General features: G+C 33.0%; 1 protein-coding gene across 1 annotated transcript; it reads left to right on the forward strand.

Moving 5' to 3' along the window:
• The first annotated feature begins 6,057 nt into the window (after positions 1 to 6,057).
• Positions 6,058 to 15,904, forward strand: LOC118750109 (glutamate receptor ionotropic, kainate 2-like). The gene is made up of 15 exons (XM_036484845.1): positions 6,058 to 6,139; positions 6,224 to 6,370; positions 6,468 to 6,530; positions 9,040 to 9,243; positions 9,310 to 9,521; positions 9,604 to 9,792; positions 9,866 to 10,018; positions 11,781 to 12,022; positions 12,102 to 12,291; positions 12,940 to 13,298; positions 13,369 to 13,471; positions 13,541 to 13,636; positions 14,357 to 14,588; positions 14,657 to 14,925; positions 15,060 to 15,904. Exons 1-15 carry the CDS (start codon positions 6,058 to 6,060, stop codon positions 15,828 to 15,830), a joined length of 3,312 nt encoding a protein of 1,103 aa, XP_036340738.1. The 3' UTR covers positions 15,831 to 15,904.
• The last annotated feature ends 6,795 nt before the right edge of the window (positions 15,905 to 22,699 follow it).

Raw genomic sequence — 22,699 nt, forward strand, 5'->3', positions numbered from 1 at the left:
CTTTTTTTCTACCCGTTTTTCTTGTACTTCCAAAATACAATATTGACCTAAGGTAGTTCGATATCGAGCTGTCACAACGTACAACACCTTTCATTATTACATCATGCTTATATACATACATGTGTACAAGCATAAATGTCATGATTCAATAATGAAAGGTTTTTTAAGTAGCTTTTGTCTAAAATTTGACACTCCCACCCACAGGGATGGTTTTTGGAAGCAGGAAAAAAGGGGAAGAATTCAATTACACGTCCTAAAATGGTAGCTAGATTCCGCAAAAAGTTGAAGATATTAGCGCATAGCAATAGCGCATTAAATATAACCCCTGATTGTTATTAAAAATAAATATGTCTATGAATGTATGTATGTATGTTGCTTACGACAGACGGCGCATAACTCGAGAATGGGTGGTCCACTTTGAACTACTTTTTTGGTGTGTTTGTTTGCCTTGTATATTCTTTGCGGTACCATTTATGTACAATAGATGGATATGAAGAAGCTATTTGTTTGTGGAAAAATTATGGAATAGTGATTAAAAGACCCAAAATAAAAACATTTTGAACTTACGTCTCTTTCGCGGTAATGGCTCGATTGGTAAATTCGAATTCTTTGATGTTGCACTGGGGAGATTATGCCGCCGTCAGAATATTAAACATTTGCTTACACAGTCGCGATTGGCGCTTCGTGCCGGACGACGGACGGTTCCATATTGCGTACTTTTAGACCCCACGGCTTTTAATTTAGAGAATTTTAGCGTAGCCATTGTCAGAATTCCACTGCAGGATTGTGTTGTGTAGGTAAATACCTAAATATCTTCGTTGACTCATGTACCAGAAACATTGCGCACTTTACTTTACAGCGACTTGGCAGAATCACGAATGTCTCCACGAATGTCGACAAACACAAGTATGCGGCATTTAAGGGAATTTCGTCTCTTTATCCTACATTGAATTTCTGTAGGCCAACAATTCTCACCCATTTTGTCTTGTTGTCGCCAGCGAATGCCGAACAATCATTTTTTCAAATTTAAAAGGTAAAAATTTCGCTAATAAAAATTTAAAAATGTTCCTAAAACTTCCAAAGAAATTTGGAAAAGAAAGATCACTGTTTTTGGTTTTAGGAGTAGGGTGGGAGTGTCATTGATAAAATTAGAGTGAGAGAAAGTTTTTCTTACAAAACCTTTCATTATTGAATCATGCATAAATGTATCATCCAAAATGCAACTAAAAGGGCGCTCTTCATAGATGTTGATAAACAAAATTAGAATTTTTTGTTTTGTCAACTCCCTTTCTTATCTAATTTTCAATGCTTTATTATTTTGTTTCACTAAATCTTACTTTTTTTCTCCACTGTATTGCCATGTCGCGGCGGCCGCTGAGGTGTAGTGGTAAGCAGTGTTGCCGTTGTGCGACTAAAGGGGCAATTTGACCCTTTTTAAATGCCAATATCCTTGGACCTGATTTTAAAAATTCTGGCTTTTTAACCCTTTCCCAAAATTATGTGCGACTTTTGTCCCTTTTCAAAGATTTTTATAGGAAATTTTAACAGGATCATGCCATTAAAAAATGTTACCTCCTGCAAGTACGAAAAAATCGATCACTTAAAACTTTTAAAGGAAATGCTACTCTTCTCCTTGCAGCAACTCGTTTTCTGTGTTTTGTTCAAAGCTTGTCACACTACTTTCTTTTTAAATTCAATAGCGGAACGTTCTAGCAGAGAAAAGACTTTACATGTAAGTTTTATTTTGACCTTGGATCTCAGATTTATTCTTTTACTAGTAAAGAAAAGAAAAAATAATATGGTGACCCTTTCATTCGTCAATTACCTATTTTTGCGGCTTTCTGAAAATTCTCAACGGCAACACTGGTGATAAGCAGTTCGCGCTTACACTCCTCAGGTCCTGCAACATCAAAAAACAAATAGAGAAAAAGGTTTTTGTCTTAACAGCGGCCGCCCTCAGCAGGCAATGGCAAACCTCCGAAAATATGTATGCCATGAAAAACAGCTTCTCATAAAAATACAATCGCCGTTCGGAGTCGGCGTAAAACTGTAGGTCCCTCCCCTTTCGTGACAACATCAAGGAGGAAAAGCTGGGCCAAATACTAACGTACATATGTATGTGTAGCGGCCATTCTATTATTATTATATTATTGCCGTGTCGGTGTCGGTAGCATTTTCGATAAATAGATCGATTTATTTTTGACATATGTACATATGTAGTTATTGATATTTTTATAAAAACCCTTCCCGATACATTTACCGAAATCGTTAATGTTAGATACCAAAGCATATATCGATAATGTTATGACTATATTTATATCAATGAATATCGTCATGGTTATCGATAAATCTAGATCATATCGCACTGGCTATCGTGAGCATTTTCGTTTAATTCATTGACAAATTATTTTTTTCTTACGGCTATTTTTATTAAATCCATGTCCGATATATGTATTTTTCGAAATCGGTTATGTTATCGAAGCATTTGTCGTTAACATGATCATTAAAAAGATATGGTATGTTCCCAGTAACTTCTTTGCTTTCCATTTGTTTGGTTTCAGTGCCATTTCCTTTTTTCTCTCACAAACCAATCCCTCATAATATCAGGTCCTGTTGTAAGAAGCGTTGAGACCTTCATAGTTTTATTGCAGGGGACTTCCTAGAAGGCTTCTCTGTTTTCGCATTTCTTTCTAGACCTTTGTGATTCGGAGCCCATATATAACATTTTGTCTGCTAAGAATGAATGATGACTTTATTCCATTCGAAAATCATGCCTGGACAACTAAAGTGTGCAGGAAATCATTGACGAAACCGTTAGAAAATAAACGAATATTTTACACAATGAAAACTGGGAGCCATCAATGGTAATCAATCTCGGTTAAAAATCTCTTGTGGCAACCTCGCAAAATATAGTTCATAAATAAAGATTTCTCTAACCCCCTTAGATGGACACCCATATTTTAATAATTCATTTAACTTAATAAAAAATATGCATTTAACTTTTTAAACAGGTGGCAACCCTCTTCCAACACCTTAAAAATATTATTAGTGTTCAAAGTAAAGATTTCTTAACACTCTTTCGTTTGACATCCATATTTTGGTATTACAGATAACTTTGGTTTATGTATGTTAACTAAATTCGGTATTTCAAGCAGGTGGCAACCCCCTTCAAAATATTTGCAAACAACTACTTTCTGAAATCCCTTTCGTTTGGCGCCCATATGGCGATACATATTTATCATATTAAATTCCCTTAATTCAAATTGAATTAGATTTTCTAAACAGGTGGCAACCCTCCTATAGTTAAATTAAGAAACAAAGCCTTTCAAAACCATTTCGATTGATACCCATCTTGTAATAATTGATTTTTTTTTATAATTTGAATATAATTTTTTAAAAGGTGGCAAGTCTCTTTTAAAAAATTTAAACCTTATTGCACACCTGCAGTCCAAGGCTTTTAATTTGATACCTAATTTCGGAAAATCGAACGGTACGGATATGATTATTATTAAATAATTTGAATTTAATTGTTAAACAGGTGGCAACTCTTTTCGAAACACTAAAACCAGTTTGCACATCTACAGGTCAAGCGCTTTAATTTGGCACCCCTTTTTGGAGCGATCCGTGCAGATACTATGTCCTGGACAAATATCCCTACATACATATATAGATATAGATTCCGCCCACTCTGCGTGGGTGGGTAACTCTAGTAAAAGTTGTAGTTTTTTTGAAGTAAGTAATAAATGGCATTATCTTATGATTTTTGATGAAAGCTACGTGATTTCCCCTCCCAAAAGAAAGTTCTGGATTTGCCCCGGATAGAGAAGTGCATGCATACATACGGTGACCATTCGTACCAATTTTGGCAGCATAGTACCGATTTTGAGAAAGTTGTCCCGCTGAATCTTTTTTTTTAAGTCGGGGCGCATAAGTTTCCCGATTTTTCATATCTGTGTCGCTTAAATCTCGGTTTTGAGTGTTTTCTTTATTAGCTTAATAGAAGTCTACATGCAACTTTTTAAAAAGCCCTACCTGTTTTTGATTCTCTTTTTATATCTATTGTTTTTTTGCTTCCCCTGTAAAATAAAAAAATTTTTGGATAGGGCCTTTGTGAATTAAGGTAACAATATATTGTAAGTATATATTTTTGTGTTAATTTTTAACCGACTTCAAAAAATGAGGAGGTTTTTTATGCATTTACCGCATAAGTTTGGACTACATAAAACCGATTTTTATAATTATTTTTGAAAGGATCATGAAGAAATAAACGATAATCTTTAATTTGTATATGTGAATTGAAGTCGGTTTTATGTTTTGCTTAAAAATTACTTATTCAAGGTCTTTTCTCTTTGTTTTGTTTTAAGCTATATTAAACGATACTATGTCTTTTTATTCTAAAAACATAATTGTATGCTTTGATTCGATGCTTTAGAAATGTCCCGATTTTTGCCCACAGAAATCTGGTCACCGTATGCATACACCACATCAATGCTGAACTTTAGAGAAAAGTCTAGCGAGCGCTTGATTTTTGGCCGCTTGCCAAATTTTGAATTTTGATTTTTTTAATTACAAATCCGTATACAAACTAATTTGTATGTAAATTGTTGTATTTATTGTATAAGGATATATCTGCATACATATCCTTGTGGCCAGCTGATTAAGTCCAGTGATATTTTGACTAGTTTTGCTTATTTTTCTTTTGCTTATTTAATGTTTATATTTTTTTTTATTAAAGTGTAGCTTTACCTAACCAGCGCCACATAAATTCACATTTCAAAATTCATACAAAAATTATGAAAATTCAACAAACTTTAAAATTTGCACCAAACAATTTTAAACTTTTTATTTAGAATTTTTGGAAAAAGTGTTAGTAAAAAAAATTATTTGTTTTGTTTTTATTTTATGGCCTTATAACAATTATATTCAACAATTTTTATTGAGCTTGAGGCCGTTTTTTAATGAAAACTTATTGTGGAAAAGCAACAATAATTTGAAAAAATGGTAGAAGTGATAGCTATTTCGGCATTTCTGATAAGGAAATGTGGTGATTTCCGAAATAGCTATCACTTCTACCATTTTTTCGAATTATTGTTGCTTTTCCACAAAATAGTTTTCAATGAAAAACGGCCGCGATCTCAATAAAAATTGTTGAGTAAAAAAAATTATTAAAAATCAACGCGATTTTCTAGCGTCTTGAAATTTGCACTTTAACCTTTTTAAAATTTAATGAGCTACAAAACTGCAATAAAAAGTTTAAAATTTTTGGGTGCAAATGTTAAAGTTTGTTGAATTTGCATAATTTTTTTGCGAAGTTTGAAATGTGGATTTACATATGTGACGCTGGCTAGGTTAAAGTGTCCAACTTTTATTTAAAAAAATATAAACATTCAATAAACAAATGAAAAATAGCCAAAACTTGTCGAAATGTCTATTGACTTAATCAGCTGACCACAAGTGTACATATGTACCGCTTAACGCACATTTTACGACTTGTTTAGAATGCATAGAGCAAAACAGAAGAAACATTTCTAAGGGTATTTACATATGTGTTGATCTTATACCTATGTTTTGGCATTATAGTCAAATTAAATGTTAAATAAATAAAGGCAAATGAAATGAGTGAATAAAACATAAAAACGCAAAGCAATCTGTGCTAATCTCTGAGCGAATTGGGGACAACGGCGCTCCTTCTTCACAACTATGCCTTTGTCGCCTTTTGCATATTTGTAGGTATGTATCTATGTATAAAATTTTGCATTAGCAGTGCCTTTCAATTGCAGTCGATTTGTCTTAATGTCAAATATCTGAATTTAATTTTAGCATTAATGGGCGAAAAAACTTAGCTAAATACTGCCTGCTGCCTGCATTTCGATTTGAATCTTTTAATGCAACGGTTGGTAAAAATTTTCTAGAGCGCGCGTGATTCGTATAAATATTTAGTAGTTGACAAAAATTAAGTGCATTTTTTTTTGGTTTCTGCTTGAAAAAAAATCTAGTTCCAGATTTTAGTGCTACGTATGAAATGTGTTAAATTTAAAAATTTGCAATTTTACTACAATGAAACCATTATTAGTGCATTTAATATGCGCGCTGCTCTACGCCTACGCGCAAGCGGCCGACCGTCCACAATTTAATGTTGGTAAGTAGATAAACAAAGTGAAAGCTAATTAAATTTTGAACACTTGGCTCGCTAGTAACCTTGACCTTTCACTTTACAAATCAGGCATAATTTTCGCTAGCGAAAATGATGAAACCGAAATCGCCTTTCGTACTGCCATCGAACGCGCCAATGTATTTGAGCGCAGCTTTGAGCTGGTGCCCATTGTCGAGTATGCTGATACGGATGATAGTTTTATTGTGGAGAAAACAGGTCAGTTAAACATATTTCACTCAATATTTATAAATAATATTTATTTTGTTTGTAAAATGCGTAAAATTTTCACTTTTCTTCATTTCATGGCAAACAGTCTGCAAATTGATTGCGCAAGGCGTTATTGCTATTTTCGGGCCAAACACAGCAGGAGGCACAGGTATGTATGTATATACATACATATGTAAATATATATATGAAGGAAGAGAAAGAACGCATCAACATGCGCATAAATGCATATATGTAAATACAATAAAATCGACAACAACATGCATACACTCTCGCACATATTTACCTGTACTTGAACAAGTTCGCTTCTCTGTTTTTGCCATTGATTGTTTGTAAATAAACGTCTCAGCGTAAGTAACCATGTACATATATGTATTTACATATATCCCCCCTTGAAATTTGTTAACCTACTTACCTACAATATACCGGCATCCTAGGCACGTGCTGCACAGTGGTGGCGAACATAATAGGCTGGTGTATAAAATACAAGCGAAATTTTTGTTGTTCAATTTTTTTTTTGCGCTCGGTGACTGTAATTCCAAGCTCAAAAAAAAAAACGAAATGCAACAGAAGAAGGGCGGGTACGTCGGGGGGTGGTTGAGCATGATTAAGATCAAGATTAAGGTTAAGACTAAGATTGCCTATGATTAAGATTATGATTATGATTAAGAGTAGAATTAAAATTCAAATATACATTTAGATTAAGATAAGGATTAAGATTGAGACTGAGACTGAGATTAAGATACGGACTAAAACTAAGGTTAGGTTTAAGATTAAGGTTAAGATTGGGACTGAGAATGAGATTAAGTTTAAGATTATTAGGATAAAGATTAAGACTGAGATTAAAATTAGGATTATGATTAGGATTAGGGCTCAGATTAAGATTAAAATTACGACTAAGAATGAGATTAAGATTATGGTTAAGATTACCATCAGGAATATGGTTATGATTATGATTAAGAGTAGGATTAAAATTCAAATATATATTTGGATTTAGATTGGGATTAAGTTTGAGATCCATATTAACAATACGACTAAGATTAAAATTAAGATTATGACTAATTAACATTAAGATTAAAGTTAAAATAAGATTAAGATTAAGATTGAGCTTCAGATTGAAATTCAGATTAAGATTAAGGTAGAGAATGGGATTATAATTATGAATCTACAGTGACACAAACAAATGACCACGTATTGATTTTCTTTAATTGTTCGTAATGTTGAAATTTTGATCAAAATTTGTTGACTTTTCCTAAAAAGCTTAGACGATAGTTTTATATAAAAGTAACAAAAAATAAATTAGCTGGAAAAATATTACGAGTATTAAAAAAAAACAATGGTCATTTGTTTGAGTCACTGTATGTACTTATTTCTAAAGGGTGTTTTTCTGTTACCAAACGATATCTCCTTTAATATTTTATCAAATTTAATGAATAATATCTCATTTTGAAGGGGAGTCACGATGTTCAAATTTTGTTATTTAATAAAAAAGGGGGTTTGAAAAGCTGTAAGCACTGTATCCGGTCAATTAAGCGCCATAATACTTCATCAAGTTGAATGATTGAAAAACCATTTTGAAGGAAAGCTTCACTTCTTGAGTTAACTTTTGATAGGATTGCCACCCGCTTAAAATTTTCGGGACTTAAATACATATATACCGACTAAAATATTACAACGCATTGAGGGAATGAAAGGCATTTAAATGCACTCTTAACCAGAAGTAATAATTTTGAAGAGGGTTGCCAACTATTTAAAAATGTATATCTATATCTCTATATTGGGTCAATCCATACAATATTTACACCTCAACACTTCTTTGGGGTGAAATATATATTTTTTTATATTCTCTATCGAAAAAAAGAAGACACCAATTTTTTTTTTCGTCATGATATTCGAAAATCTCGAAAGAAAAACTCCCGAAATTTTGAACTTACGGAGAAGTATCGTTTTTCAATTGTTTGCAGTTAATAATCTATTTGTCGGAAAAAATCAGTTAAGGTATCAAAATGTGCGTAATTACCGCAGCTTTCCAAGAGAGTGTGAGATAGATTAAAGTAAAAAATAAAAATTTGCTGTAAAAAATTGCATTTTTCTTCATCTTAGCTACCCGCTGTAATTGCAACTTTTCGACGCACTTTTTACCGCAGGTCCTTTATGTCTATTTAAATGTTGACTACGGCTGTGATACGAACTCATATTGGCACCTCGAATGTAAACTTGTAGCAGATCGACACCTTGCCTATAATAGGTCTGTCCGTTCTGTTAAGACTCAACTCCGTAAACCGTGGTCCTTGTTTCGTTTTTTGGAGTCATTAATAAGTTAATATCCGAGGTTCTTTAGGTCTTACCATTAGATTGAATTCTCACTACGGGTTCCAATCCTAGTATTATCCCTTCCTTTCCTAATCAAGGACAAAAGAGCTACAGTAGTGTTTAAATGAATTGAGAAACTCAACTCCGTATTTAGCATTCAACGGGATTTAGAGTGAGTCTGGAATGCTTTCAAACTTTCACAACTGCGAAAACTTTTTCATATGATTTAAGTATATTTTGGAATTTTTCATACTAATTTCTATATCATTTGATTTTTCTATACTGGATGCAAGTAAGACCTCAAACTTCGAAAGCACATATTTAATTTGTATCCCCAACATTTTCAGACATAGTCACCTCCATCTGCAATTCGCTGGATATACCACACATTGTTTTCGATTGGACTTCCAGTGAATCGCTTGCCGAACGTCAGCACACATCCATGACACTGAACGTGCATCCAAATAACGTTCTACTGTCACGCGGCATGGCTGAGATATTACAAAGTTTCAACTGGCGTAGCTACACCATTGTCTACGAAACCGAAAAGGGTAAGCGAAGTGAATGACTTAAGTATTGCAAAAAACCGAGAAGGGTTTCTCTTAACTAACACGCAGAGCTACAACAACTACAAGATGTGCTGCAAGTCGGTGAACCCAATAAAAATCCAACAACAGTACGTCAACTAGATGAAGGACCCGATTTTCGTCCATTTCTGAAGAATATCAAACTATCCACCGATAACTGTATTGTACTACACTGTTCCACCGCGAATATTTTGACTATTTTGCGGCAAGCGAATGAGCTGAAAATGTTGGGTGAATATCAGGTGAGTTTGCTACCCGTAAACGAATTTTGAAAGTTTGTGGTTTTACTGATTTTACTGGGTTTTTTTTCTTGAATTTTCGTAGAGTGTATTTATCTCGGCACTCGATACACACACGCTAGACTTTCAAGAGCTACTCTCGGTTTCAGCCAATATAACCACTATACGTTTGACGGATCCCACAGATTATCAAGTGAAGAATGTGGCGCATGATTGGGAAGAACGAGAGAAGCGTGAGGGACGTTACTATCGTGTTGATCCGTCGCAAGTGAAGGTGAAAATGGTTTTTTTTAACCGTGTTTTTTTTTCAAAGTTTTTTTTTTATTTCTACTGTCTATTTTGTATAGACAAACATGATTTTGGCTAATGACGCTGTCTTCATGTTTACAAAAGGTCTTGCTGAGCTTGGCATTGCCGAGGAGCTTAATCCTCCGAAAGTGGAGTGTCGTAAAAATCGCGCTTGGCCGCAGGGTAGACGCATCATTGAATTCTTGAAAGCGGTAAATACTTATACATACATATTTATCTTTTAAGCCCTTCAGGACCATAAGCCAATAAGTTCCTAAAAACTTTAATTAATTTCAACCAAGAACAAATTTTTGTCAAATTTTTTCTTTAACATGTTTAAATAAATAAAGTCATCTAAAAAAATTTCATCTAAACTGATTATTCCTAAAAAATATTTTTTCCCGTAACATTGTTTTCCTAAACATTATTTTTTGTTCTCAAAAATAATTTTTCTAAAACATTTTTAATAAAACTCATCACTTGTTACAAAAAGAAAGAAAGAATTTTAGTTCCTAGAAAATAATTTTTTCCAAACAATATCTTCTAATTTTTCCAAATTTTTTTTTAAATGATAACTTTTTCCTGAAAATTATCTTCAAGAAAAATATACCTTCTAATGTATGCATGTTCATTTTTTTTATAATTTTGGTGCATAGATAGTATTTTCCAAAACCGGTCTTTATCCTACAAAATTTTTCTTCGTAAAAACAAAAATATTTTTCCTAAAACCTTCCATTAATTTCAACTAACAAATTTTTGCCAAAGTTTTTTATTTTTTTTCTAAAAACAAAATTTATCAAAAATAATTTTTCCTTAAAAATACCTTTTCCCCTTATCTTTTTTTCCCAAACATTAATCTTTTGTTCTCAAAAATAATTTTTCTAAATCATTTTTAATTAAACCCATCATTTTTTCCAAAACAAAAAAGAAATAAATGAGGTTAGTTCTCTGAAATTAATATATAATAATAATAGAAATATTTTCTGATTTTTTCCGAAAAGTAAATTTTCCAAATTTGTGGGACAAAAATATTTTTTTTCCAAAAACTGTCTTCAAACAAATATTCATTTTGATGTATGTATGTCAGTTAAATTTTTTATAACTTGGTTAGATAGTATTTTCCAAAAGAGTTCTTATCCCGAAAATTTTTTTTCATAAAAAATAAAAAAAATACTTTTCCCTAAAACTTCCGATAATTTAAAGTAAAATCATATTTTTGGTAAAATTTTTCTTAAACCGTTTTAATTAAACTCATTTTATTTTTCTTAACAAAAAAAACCTTTTTTTCCATAACAATTTTTTTTTCTTAAAAAATTATTTTTTCCCTAATATTGTTACCCTAAACATTAGTTTGTGTTCCAAAAAAATTTTTTTTCTCGATAGAAACAATTTTAACAGCAAAATTTTTTTGTTTTCTGAAAAAATCTTTGTTTCTGTTTGGTAATTTTTTCTAACTTAGGTAAACATATTTTCCCTCTTTTTCCTAAATTATGTTGTTCATCAACATTATATTATGTACATATATATATATACTATTTTCCCTATTATTTCCTAAATTATTTGTCCATGAATATAATTTTTTAATAATTTTTTTCTGAAAATACTTTTTGTTAAAGAATTGTTATTTTTTCCTGAAAAATAATATTTTCCAATACATATTTTTTCCAAAATATTTCACACAACATAATTTTTTTTACTAAAAAATTACTTTTTCCCAGTATAATAGCATAGAAACAATTTTTAACACCAACTTTTTTTTTTCTCAAAAAACCTTTGTTTCTGTTTGGAATTGTTTCTTAAATTTGAGTAAACATATTTTTGCCTAAATTACGCTGTTCGTACAAATTTTGCTTTTTATAAGAAAACTTCTCAAAGAATTTTTTGTGTAGACCCATATCAAAAGAAAAAAAAATGCGTCTAATTTGAGATTTCCCGAAATTATGTGCCTAATCCGCAATGTGCATTTTTTCATAGCGCTCTATGGAAGGCGCCACCGGCCGCATCGATTTCAACGAGCATGGCGAACGTAATTTCTTCACCTTACGATTTATGGAATTCACACCGGGCGGCTTTCTGGACTTGGCCACTTGGGATCCGGTAAATGGCGTAGATTCGCTGGAAAAAGAAGATGCTAGCGAAAAACGCGTCGGTGAAAAGCTGTCGAATAAAACTTTTATAATCACATCACGTATTGGTGCGCCCTTCTTGTTGAATAGGTGAGTGTGAATTATGTTTACAGATTTTTTTTTTACAGTTATGGATATGCTCGTCACTTTACACCTCCTCGCATTTCAGAGAGCCCAAAGACGGTGAAATTCTTCAAGGGAACGCACGTTATGAGGGCTACTCAATGGATCTGATCGATGCCATAGCCAGATTATTAAATTTCAAATATGAATTTGTATTAGCGCCAGATGGAAAATATGGTAGTTTTAATAAGAAGACACAATCATGGGATGGATTGGTGAAGCAACTTTTGGAGGGTGTGAGTATTTCATGCTACTAAATGTTATGTACATTAGTCATGGGCAGAGAGAGAACAACTGTGTACTGTGCACCTCTATATCAGTGATTGCTAGCGAGAGGTCTCTTCCTGTACGCGTCAGTATAAAATATTTACAAAACTCATTAGGGCTATTCGCGATTCGCTGCATAAGAGCTGACAAATTTATGCAATTGCAGAAGTATGCCATGGATTGTGAGCGACCTTTATTAAACTGTCATGGTAAACCTTTTTTAATCAGCTGATAGAAATATCAACCACAGTTGCAATGCATAGCATTTTTATGCTATGGATTTTTGGTATTGCAAATTTGTCAAGCCATGACAAATGCAAATGCGTGTATTTTGTTTGTGTATTGCAAATAATTTGCAATACAAATTTGCAATGCAATGATGCTAGGCCATTTGCACCGGATCGCGAATAGCCCTATTATAAAACATACAGAAAGCCCTGCTTCTTCCTACGTTTTAGGCGTAACTCGTCTATGCAGCTGTAAAATGTATGTACGATAAAGCCTAAAAAAGCTCTGCACTAATGCATCGTTTTGGTCATCACTGCAAACACTGAAAGCCCACAGCGTCGCCTATAACTTCCTAAAAAATTTTAAATCGTTTTGTGTCTCTCTTTCAGAATGCCGACCTGGGTATTTGCGATTTGACGATGACCTCCTCACGACGTCAAGCTGTCGACTTCACCCCACCTTTCATGACACTGGGCATTAGTATACTGTATGCCAAGCCTGAGCAGCCGCCACCGGATCTTTTCTCTTTCCTTTCGCCATTTTCTTTGGATGTCTGGGTGTATATGGCCACCGCATATTTGGGTGTATCGCTATTGATTTTCATGCTTTCACGCATGGCACCAGCAGACTGGGAGAATCCGCATCCCTGTAAGGAGCCAGAAGAGGTGGAGAATCCTTGGTGCATGTCGAATACGACTTGGTTGGCGGTTGGCTCTATTATGGGGCAGGGGTGTGATATATTGCCGAAGTAAGTAAAAGTTTTAGGAGCTTCATATGAGCTTTACTTAACTGTTGACGCCAATTGTTAACATCCGCAGGGCTGCTTCGACGAGACTTGTAACCAGCATGTGGTGGTTCTTCGCCTTGATGATGTTGAACTCTTATACCGCTAATTTGGCTGCTTTTTTAACAATGTCCAGAGTAATGTTTTCTTTTACATAACGATATTTTGCAATCAACATTCAAAGTTTATTTTAATTATGTTTGTAGATGGAAAGCTCGATTGGAAGCGCTGAAGATTTGGCTGCGCAAAGCAAAATTAAGTATGGCGCTTTACTGGGCGGCAGCACAATGGGCTTTTTTCGGGTGAGCGCATATCGAGTTTTGTATGACGATCTTGAGGGCTTTCACTTTTAATAAGAGCTTTCACTTTTAAACATAGCTTTATTTTTTTTACATACACATATTGTTTTTTTATATGTATTTTTTATATTTATGTGTGCGCATAGCTTTTAGTTGCGAGCCTCAGAGATTTTACTTTTAACTAAAGCTTTCACTTATAGTTAGTAACTTCCAAAAACATATCAATGTTTGTTTTTTATTTATTTATTTTTTTCATATGTAAACCCATACGTACACATTAGGTTTTTGTTTATTTCTTATTTTCATGTTGGCGCATAGCTTTGAAAAGCGCGGTTTAAAACTTTCACATTTAACTAGGGCTTTTTTAAACTAGAGCTTTAAGTATATATATATATATTTTTTTTCATGTGGAAGAATAGCTGTGAATGGCGAGTTTGTGAGCTTTCACGTTCAACCAGAGCTTTCATTTTTAATTTGAGCTTTCGCGAACTTTATTTATTCATCTTTTATTCTTCGGGTGAACGCATAGCTTTGAATAAAAATCTTTACACCATTCGCATGCAACTAGAGCTTTCCCTTTTGATTGAAGCTTTCACAAACATATTTTGTCAAGTTAATGAATAGCGTTATTATATAGAGCTTTCACATTCAACTAGAACTTTCACTTTTTACTAAAGCTTTCACACACACGCTGTATTCACTTTCGCTTTATTTTTCAAACAGGATTCTAATTTCACCACCTACCAACGCATGTGGACCGCCATGGAAACAGCGCGCCCTTCGGTATTCACCAAGAATAATGACGAAGGCGTGGAGCGTGTGCTCAAGGGCAAGGGACTCTATGCATTTCTTATGGAATCCACAACGCTAGAGTATATTATCGAACGAAATTGTGATCTGATGCAAGTGGGTGGATGGTTGGATTATAAAACCTATGGCGTTGCAATGCCTTTTAGTGAGTTTGGCCGTTAAATGATTGTGGGTTTTAAGAATTCAAATTTTTCCCAATTGCTTTGTACACAGACTCGCCTTACCGTAAGCAGATCAGCGGCGCTGTATTGAAGCTGGGTGAATCCGGTACGCTCTCCGAATTGAAGCGCAAATGGTGGAAGGAGATGCATGGCGGTGGATCGTGTTCGCAAGCAGAGAGTAGTAGTGGTGACACGCCCGAATTGGATTTGGAAAATGTGGGTGGTGTGTTTCTTGTGCTAGGCATCGGTCTGCTCACTGCTATTCTAATTGGTGTGTGTGAGTTTTTGTGGAATATAAAAGCGGTGGCAATTGAGGAAAAGGTATGTTTGCTTTTTATAAAAAAAAAGCTACTTTTAATGAGGGTAGGTATTCTATCAAAAAAATACGAACACATTGGAACTTTTAAAGCTTTTAAACTTATTGTTTTCTCAACCTTTCTATACTTCTTTCAAAGATCTCCCTCTCGGAAGCTTTCAAAAATGAATCTTTATTCGCTCTACGCTTCTGGGTACAAACTAAACCAGTACACACCTCTTCGACCAGCAGTGGCAGTTCGTCGTCCTCCTCCTCCTCTTCTTCCACCTCAAAATCATCTAAATCCACCAAATCGTCCTCATCTTCGTCCACCTCATCGAAACGCTCGAAACGCTCGTCGAAATCGTATGCACGCTCCCTTTCACACAGCACGAAAAGCATCACCAATGGCACACATGATCCGGAAAAGAAAGAATTATCTGTGCATGATAAGCTACGTAAGATTAGTTCCATGTTTTCATTAAAATCAGCACGTTCCGAACCTTCAGTGAACAATGTACACTTGGAAGCCCTAGCAGCACCAAAAAATAATAACCCACATCAACACCTCAACAACCATAATCACAATCATCAACCAGCGATTCGCAAGAGCACACAAATGGTGCGTGAAGTAGCACAGCAGACCACACCACTCTCAGATGAGCACACGGATGAGGAAGAGGAGGAGCGTCAGCAGCTGCAGCAGCAGCAGCAGGAAGCGGAAGAACAGCCCACAGCACCTCAACCGCATCAGCATCAACACCATCATCATCACCATCACAGGCATCACAACCATCAGCATCATAACCACCATCAGCGTCAGGATGTCGACCAGGCGCATCAACAATCTGATTTGCCGCTGATCGAACGCGCGCAAAATGGTAAGGTGTCACGTAATGGAGAAGCTGGCTTTGGAAGTGCAGAAGTTTGATGTGTAAAAGATCATAAATGACAATTTTTGGAGAACATGAAGCAGCAGAATTTTTTTTTAGTAATAATTTCAACATTTATCTACCTCTCCGTTTTCATGCCACCCAACATAACTGTACTGAATTGTTAATTCTGTTGATCCTTTCAGAGTAATATTTTGTGTTATTAGAAAGTACCTCATATATGTATAGAAACATTTTACAAAATAAGTATTTTTATCAAAATTACAAAAAAGTTTTTTAAACAAAATTTTTGAATATTGGAATTTTCCGAAAAATAGTTTACAAGAAAAACATGTTTTTCGAAAAAATCATAATTTAGGACAAAATATGTCAGTAGGTTTTATGCAAAAAAATGTTGAGAAAAAAATTTGTTTGTTACATTAAAAATAAAGATTTTTTAGAGAAGACATTATTTCTGCTGAAAAAAGTTATTTTTGGGAACTAAAATTACAAAAAATCTAGAATAAAAAATTTTAGGGGATCAAATTATTTCTTTAGAGTAAAATTATTTTTGGGAATCAAAATATAAAAAAAGCAATATATAGGATAAAAATTTTAAAGGGAAAATTATATTTTCAGGAAAAAATAATGGCGTCTTCGTTTCTACAAAAAAATTTGCTTTCTCATTGCCCTCTTCTTAGTATTTGTGCGTAGAGGGCAAAGAGAAAGTAACCTTTTTTGGTAGAAACGTTGGTAGAAACGTAAACGCCACAAGTTATGGGCAAGAAACATTTTTTTAAGATTGTTTAAAAAAATAAAAATTTTGAAAAGATAATTTTTTTTACTAAAAAGGCTAATATCTACGAAAATTACAAAAGAAATTACCATATATGAGAAAGAATTATTTTTTAATTGTTTTGAGCAAAAAAGTTATTTTATTTAAAAAAGAAAACTGGAAAAAAATACTTCGAAAAGAACTAATTAAAAAAAATTACTTTAAATTTTTTTTAGGACAAAATAATTTTTTAAGAATTTTCTTCAAAAACAAAATTACGAATGAAATTTTGGATAATTATGTCTACAAAAAATAAGACTTTTTAGGCGAAACAATTTTTACAGTAAAAATTATTTCTATCGAGAAAAACAATTTTCAGGAACAAAGATTAAAAAAATAATAAAAATTTTGGAAAGAAAAAATCTGTTTTGCTTAACGGAATTTATTTAAATAATATTTCAACATTTATCGTTCGAAAAAACAACCAGGAAAAAAATTATTTCGGAAAAATAATATTTTCAGAATTTTCTTTTAAGAAATATTTTTTACGAACAAAATTTAGGAAAAAAAATTTTGCGGTAAAAATTATTTCTGTCGAGAAAAATTATTTTTGGGAAGAAGGAAATAATATTTAGGATAAAAATTTAATTTCCTCATTAGTAGTTTTTAGAAGAAATTTGAGAGAAAATTTATTTTACTAGCGGAATTTATTTTAATTTAAATTTCAACATTTATCAGTAAAAAAAAACTTGAAAAACAAATTAATTTGGAAAAATGTGTTTTAGTAAACTATAGTTGTTTACGAATTTTCATCTAAGAAAAAAATATCACAAATAAAATTTAGGAAAAACTATTTTTACCGAAAATATAAAAATATACCAAATTTTTTTGAGGACAAATTTTTTTTGACAAAATTTTATTTTGGAACAATTATATATATTCGATTACATATGGGTATTTCCATAAGTCGCATACGTGACAGTCTTACGTTAAATGAGATAAAGACAAGGAAAAACATTCGTTTTCTTTTACTTTTTTGGACCCTTATATAGCACTTAAATATATATATATATATATATATTAAACTGAAAAATTAAAACAATCGAACAACATGGTCCTTAAATATAAGCAATTAAAAAGCGTCGACAAAAATTTGAGTTGAATTTTTCTTTTCTTACAAAATCGCAAAACTCTGCGAATTGTTGATGGCTCTTTTCATTTTTCATGAAACTTGTTTTAATATCATTTGGAGTAATTCTAGTTGTTTTTAGACTATCTAGAATTAATGCAACTTGCTTCATTTGTGTTTTACAACCACAAGGGTGAAACGTCACGTCATATTTTTGTTAATATTACTTTTAAATTAATTTTTAACGCAAATAAAACATGCATTTTATGTCGAATATACTTTATATCTTCACTTCAGTGCCAATTCAGGATACATTTTTTGGAAATCTAGGATATATTATATTTCAACCACATACGCCAAATTCGAACCAAATCGGACCACATAAATACGGGTTTTCGAAATGTCTCGACCTTGGCGCCACCTAGCAAGACTATTTTACGCAAAAATGTTTCTACTTACATAGCCAGTATATATTTAAACTAGTAATTTTTAGCAAAAAAAAAACCGACTTCAACTCCCATATAAAAAAAAAAAATATATATATATATCTCATGATCCGCTGATCGGATCTTAACCAGATTAGTATGGGACCACCTCTGAGACACTACCTTTCCGATGCAAAAATAATTAATAATATAAAAATATTCCGACGAACTGATAACCTCCTCCTTTTTTGGAAGTCGGTTAAAAAGCTAAATAATTGGCAGCACTGCTGCTTGTTCCTTGAAATTGTTTTTGCATTTGCTTGTTTGTTTACATTTTGTGCTGAATAGCTGATTGTTTTTGGTTGAATTTGATGGGATTGATTAAACAACCTACCAATCAATCTTTGTTGTTTGGTACAAACACAGGGTTGCATATCTCATATTTAAATAGCCAATATTGGCCATATACATACATATGTGCAGATTAAATGTATGATTGAGGCTAAGAGATGCGCCGCCAGAACTTAGTCGATGATCCAATAATTAAAGGTTAGATAAACTGGCACTTGTCTCTCTCGCATCGTTCCCTTAGTGTTGCTTCTTTGCAAATTTAATTGAAAAAGTGTAGCTTTCATGTGAAATAGAACTATACGTTTTTGTACAATATATTTATTTGTATATGCATATAAAGAACATTTAACTGATTAAAACAGAAATTGTTTTTAAATTCGATGTTTACATAAAACTCATAATAGTTTTATTTTAATTTTAAACTCTTTTGCAGTTTTTATACCGCTAAATAGCATATAAACTACGTAATTCAGTAGATATCTTAATATTTCTTTGAATATGTCGTGTAAAATGCTAAATTTCCTCCAAATGCATTCGAATTTACAAAAGGAATTTCACTACTAATTGCCTACTTTGCGTACTTTTCTACTACCATTTTCGCACCAAGGGATTTCCGTCTACCCCTTTCTCCTTCCTTCGTAAATGCAACCTTTTATAACCGCGGCTGTCAATAATTATCTAACCTTTAATTATTGGCTGCATTTCTTTATTAATTCTGAACGTTTGGAATAAACTTTTTTGTTTACTTATTCTTTAGAACGTTCCTGATGATATGTTAACGTATATTTCAAACGCTTTCTGTTTATTCCGGCTGTGAAATATAAAGAAACGCAGCCATTGAATCATGCTCGGCACCAATGTTGCCATTTTAGCCGTTTTCCGGCTAGATTTAGCCGGTTACGATAGCAAACAGCCGGAGAAAATTCGGTTTAGCCGGCAGCCGATTTGTTAGCCGTTTTGCAAAAAAAAATTAGCCGGTTTTAGCCGATTTTGCTATTTGCTATTCGCCTTATTTTATTAAAATTCAAATATACAAGTTTTTATTTTTACAAATTTAGTGATCCAAAATCTATTAGAAATGGCTAGTCTTATCCGTGAGAAATTTTTTTTCTGTCGGGCTGTGTTATATAAAATTGAAAAACAATTTTTTCTAACCCGAAAAGTCTTCAGATAGTGAGCCGATTTCAATGTTTTTTTTTTTGTTTTAAGCGAGTAACCCAATTACATATAAACTGGGACGCGCCATTTTAGCTGATTATTACAAATTTTGCTGAAATTTTGCAGAATTTTCATAATTTTTACACAAAGTCTAAAATCTGGATGTAGTATATGGTTTTTGTTAAGTAATGAGCTACATATTGTAAAAAATAATAAACATTAAATAAACTAAAGAAAAATAGGCGAAATTTGCTTCAATTTTTGTTAAGAATGTCTTAAATTTAAGTGTAAAGTTTTACACGCAACAAAATAAAAGAGCACAAACTTCGATGTGGAGCAAAACTCTCTGGGGAGACAATACCTGTGAAGAATTGCATCATGGTGCTAATATATTTTATTTTTGTTATCATTGTTGTTTCCGAGTTGGTGGCCTTCAGCCGCACTAGAAGAAATAACCTCATCAGTCCAACTCCGGTTACGCCATCCACAGTATTTTTGCGCAAAATCCACCTCCAAATTTACAATAAATGTGCATATTTCAAACCGAAATCTTTATTTTAAATTAATGCTTAATCCCTTTGCTAGACGTATATGTACAATTTTTATTTATTCGGGTCACGTGTTTGGACACGATAACCCAAAATCATTGTACAAATAACCGAACCGTACCCAAACTGTCTTACTTATGCATTTTTCTATAAACAAAAATTTTATAAAATGAAACTGCAATAGTTTTCATCTTTTGTGGATAATTCTTGTCACAAATACATAGTTTCGTGCTTATATTTATGTATAAAAATTTTTTAGCAGCACCACATCTTTATCAGAAAATTCCGAGAATCCAAAAATTGGTACTGTTACAAGTTGCGGGCCATCATTTTAACTCGACCGCCTTCCTGTTCAATGGATAACGGTACATCTTTTAGAGGTTAAAAAATTTTTTGAGTCAGCAATTTGTCGTCGAACTGCACGTATTACGTACCCTATCCTCGGAAAAGCAAAGAACTTTATTTTCGAATCTTTACTCAGGTGTACCGAATTCTGACAGTTTGGAAACGCGCAACACTTTTAGTATTTTCATCCAACTTCACTAACTTATTTTTTTTTTACTTTTACAAGAATCAAAATTGTGTCTACTAGTGAATCTGGTGGCATGATTTTAGTTAAATGTCATAAACTTGTTAAAAGTTCGGCAACAACAACGAATGTTAATATATTAAACTACCTTCTGTGTTTGTATCATGGCGTTTTCTTTTCTCGAAATAATGTTGCTCTGTTTTCCTCAGCCCTTTCACAACTTCACGTGTTCATTTCTCAATATATTGCCCTCCGCCTAAGCAAAAGTGCCATACTTTTTGCTAATATAGTCATTTTGCGGGACAAAAAGCGACCTACTGCAAATGTTACAATATTTATAAGAAGGCAAAATTATTTAATAGAAAAGAAAATGCCATAAGTTTGTAATTTATCTCTGTTTTTATATTTAAGTAATGAAAACATGAACATTTCTTTGTTAAACCAAAATAAAGTGGTGTACAGCTTAGCTAGGAATAATCTTTGTTAGCAAAAAAAAATTTAATGGATTTACTAGTCCTTCTAATTGTAATTTATGTATTAAAAAAAAGTTAATTCTAGTTGAAACATTTTAGCCGTTTTTTTTGTCCAATCTAGCCGGTCACCCCAAAAAATTCTGGCGACACTGCTCGGCACTATGCTCTATAACTACGGTGACCATCCGTCCTTTATTTTAAAATACATTCCTTTATTTTAAGGACAGGGGGTTTTACCTTTATAATTTCTCTCAAAATAAAGGACGCCTTTTGTCCTTTATTTCTTAAACTGTCCTTTAAATCGGCTCTGCATTTTTCAGAGGTAAATTTTTGTTTCGCACCCCACTTAAGGGTTTCTATTTAATCTGTAATCTTTGTACAATCTATAAAGCACAGGAAAAGTTGTGCCCAGGATTGTGCTGCACGTTGAGTTTCCAGTTCCACTGAAAGAGAACAATAATTCCCGTGCTGCACAGTGGTTTAAAACTGGCATTTAGTGTTCGTAATTCACTGGAGCCTTCATTTTTCACTTAGTTTGATTAATTTTTATTATTTTTTTATGAAAGCTTACGATATTTGCAAGAGACCAGTTGAGCCTGATTTCTAAACATTTATTTGACTATACTAAATTTTTTAGTGCAAAATGCAGATAAAGTAGCAATTTTGTAGAAAATGTATTCTCCTGTCCCAGCTAATAAATGTTACACAAAAAAAAGGAGTTGAAAACAATTGTATGGTTCTCCCAATACAAAAAAATAGACAAAAAAGGTTTTGAAATGTTATAAAAAAAAAATTTCAAATTTTTTGGTTTTTAGTAAAAATTGGTTGAAAAATTAAGGCTCCGGTGCATTGTTCTTCTTCTTCTTTATTGGCGCTCTAACCGCCTAAGCGATTTTGGCCGAGTCCAAAACAGCACGCCAGTCATTTCTCTTCTGTGCTAACTGACGCCAATTGAAGATGCCAAGTGAAGCCAAGTCCTTCTCCACTTGGTCTTTCCAACGCACATAGGGGCATTTGATCGATCTAAGCGGTCAAAAGTCCATTTTTTTAAACTTATCGTAGGAACAAAAATAATACTACCTGCCACAGTTGAATAGTTGCGGAACAATAGGCAACCCCTACCCCGAACTTATGACGCCGCTTTGACGGGGTATCTCAGTCGGAACTTGTCAGTTTGTGATAGTGCACGTCTTAACTATTTTACGACATTCATTGTGAAACGGTTGCGTTCAAAAGTGATTATTATTATTGTGGTCATTATACGATTAAAAATTGTTATGAAGTCTGAAGACACAGGTAAATCTACATTTGTTTTAAATAGTTTCGATTTAGCAAAATTTAATCTAAGTAATAATATCAGTAATCGGAAATATTATATTTTTTTACTGATTATTTTTTCATTACTTTGTAAACCGTAAGCTTTTAGTTATACTTCCACGCATTTCCACGTTACATTACTAGTTGCGTTCTATAGAATGAGCTTTTTATGACCAATAATTAAAATAGATCTAAAAAATAAAATTTCGTTTCCATACATATT

The sequence above is a fragment of the Rhagoletis pomonella genome, unplaced genomic scaffold (assembly GCF_013731165.1).
Source record: "Rhagoletis pomonella isolate Grant_MI unplaced genomic scaffold, Rhpom_1.0 Rhpom_scaffold_00143, whole genome shotgun sequence".
NCBI classification, from domain to species: domain Eukaryota; kingdom Metazoa; phylum Arthropoda; class Insecta; order Diptera; family Tephritidae; genus Rhagoletis; species Rhagoletis pomonella.

What these genes read in the sequence shown, in the direction of transcription:
- LOC118750109 (XM_036484845.1), top strand. Translation starts at nt 6,058, where the DNA reads ATGAAACCATTATTAGTGCATTTAATATGCGCGCTGCTCTACGCCTAC. An exon ending in AAATGTTGGGTGAATATCAG is followed by an intron (nt 9,522 to 9,603) that starts GTGAGTTTGCTA and finishes GAATTTTCGTAG; the next exon opens with AGTGTATTTATCTCGGCACT. An exon ending in TTGATCCGTCGCAAGTGAAG is followed by an intron (nt 9,793 to 9,865) that starts GTGAAAATGGTT and finishes TATTTTGTATAG; the next exon opens with ACAAACATGATTTTGGCTAA.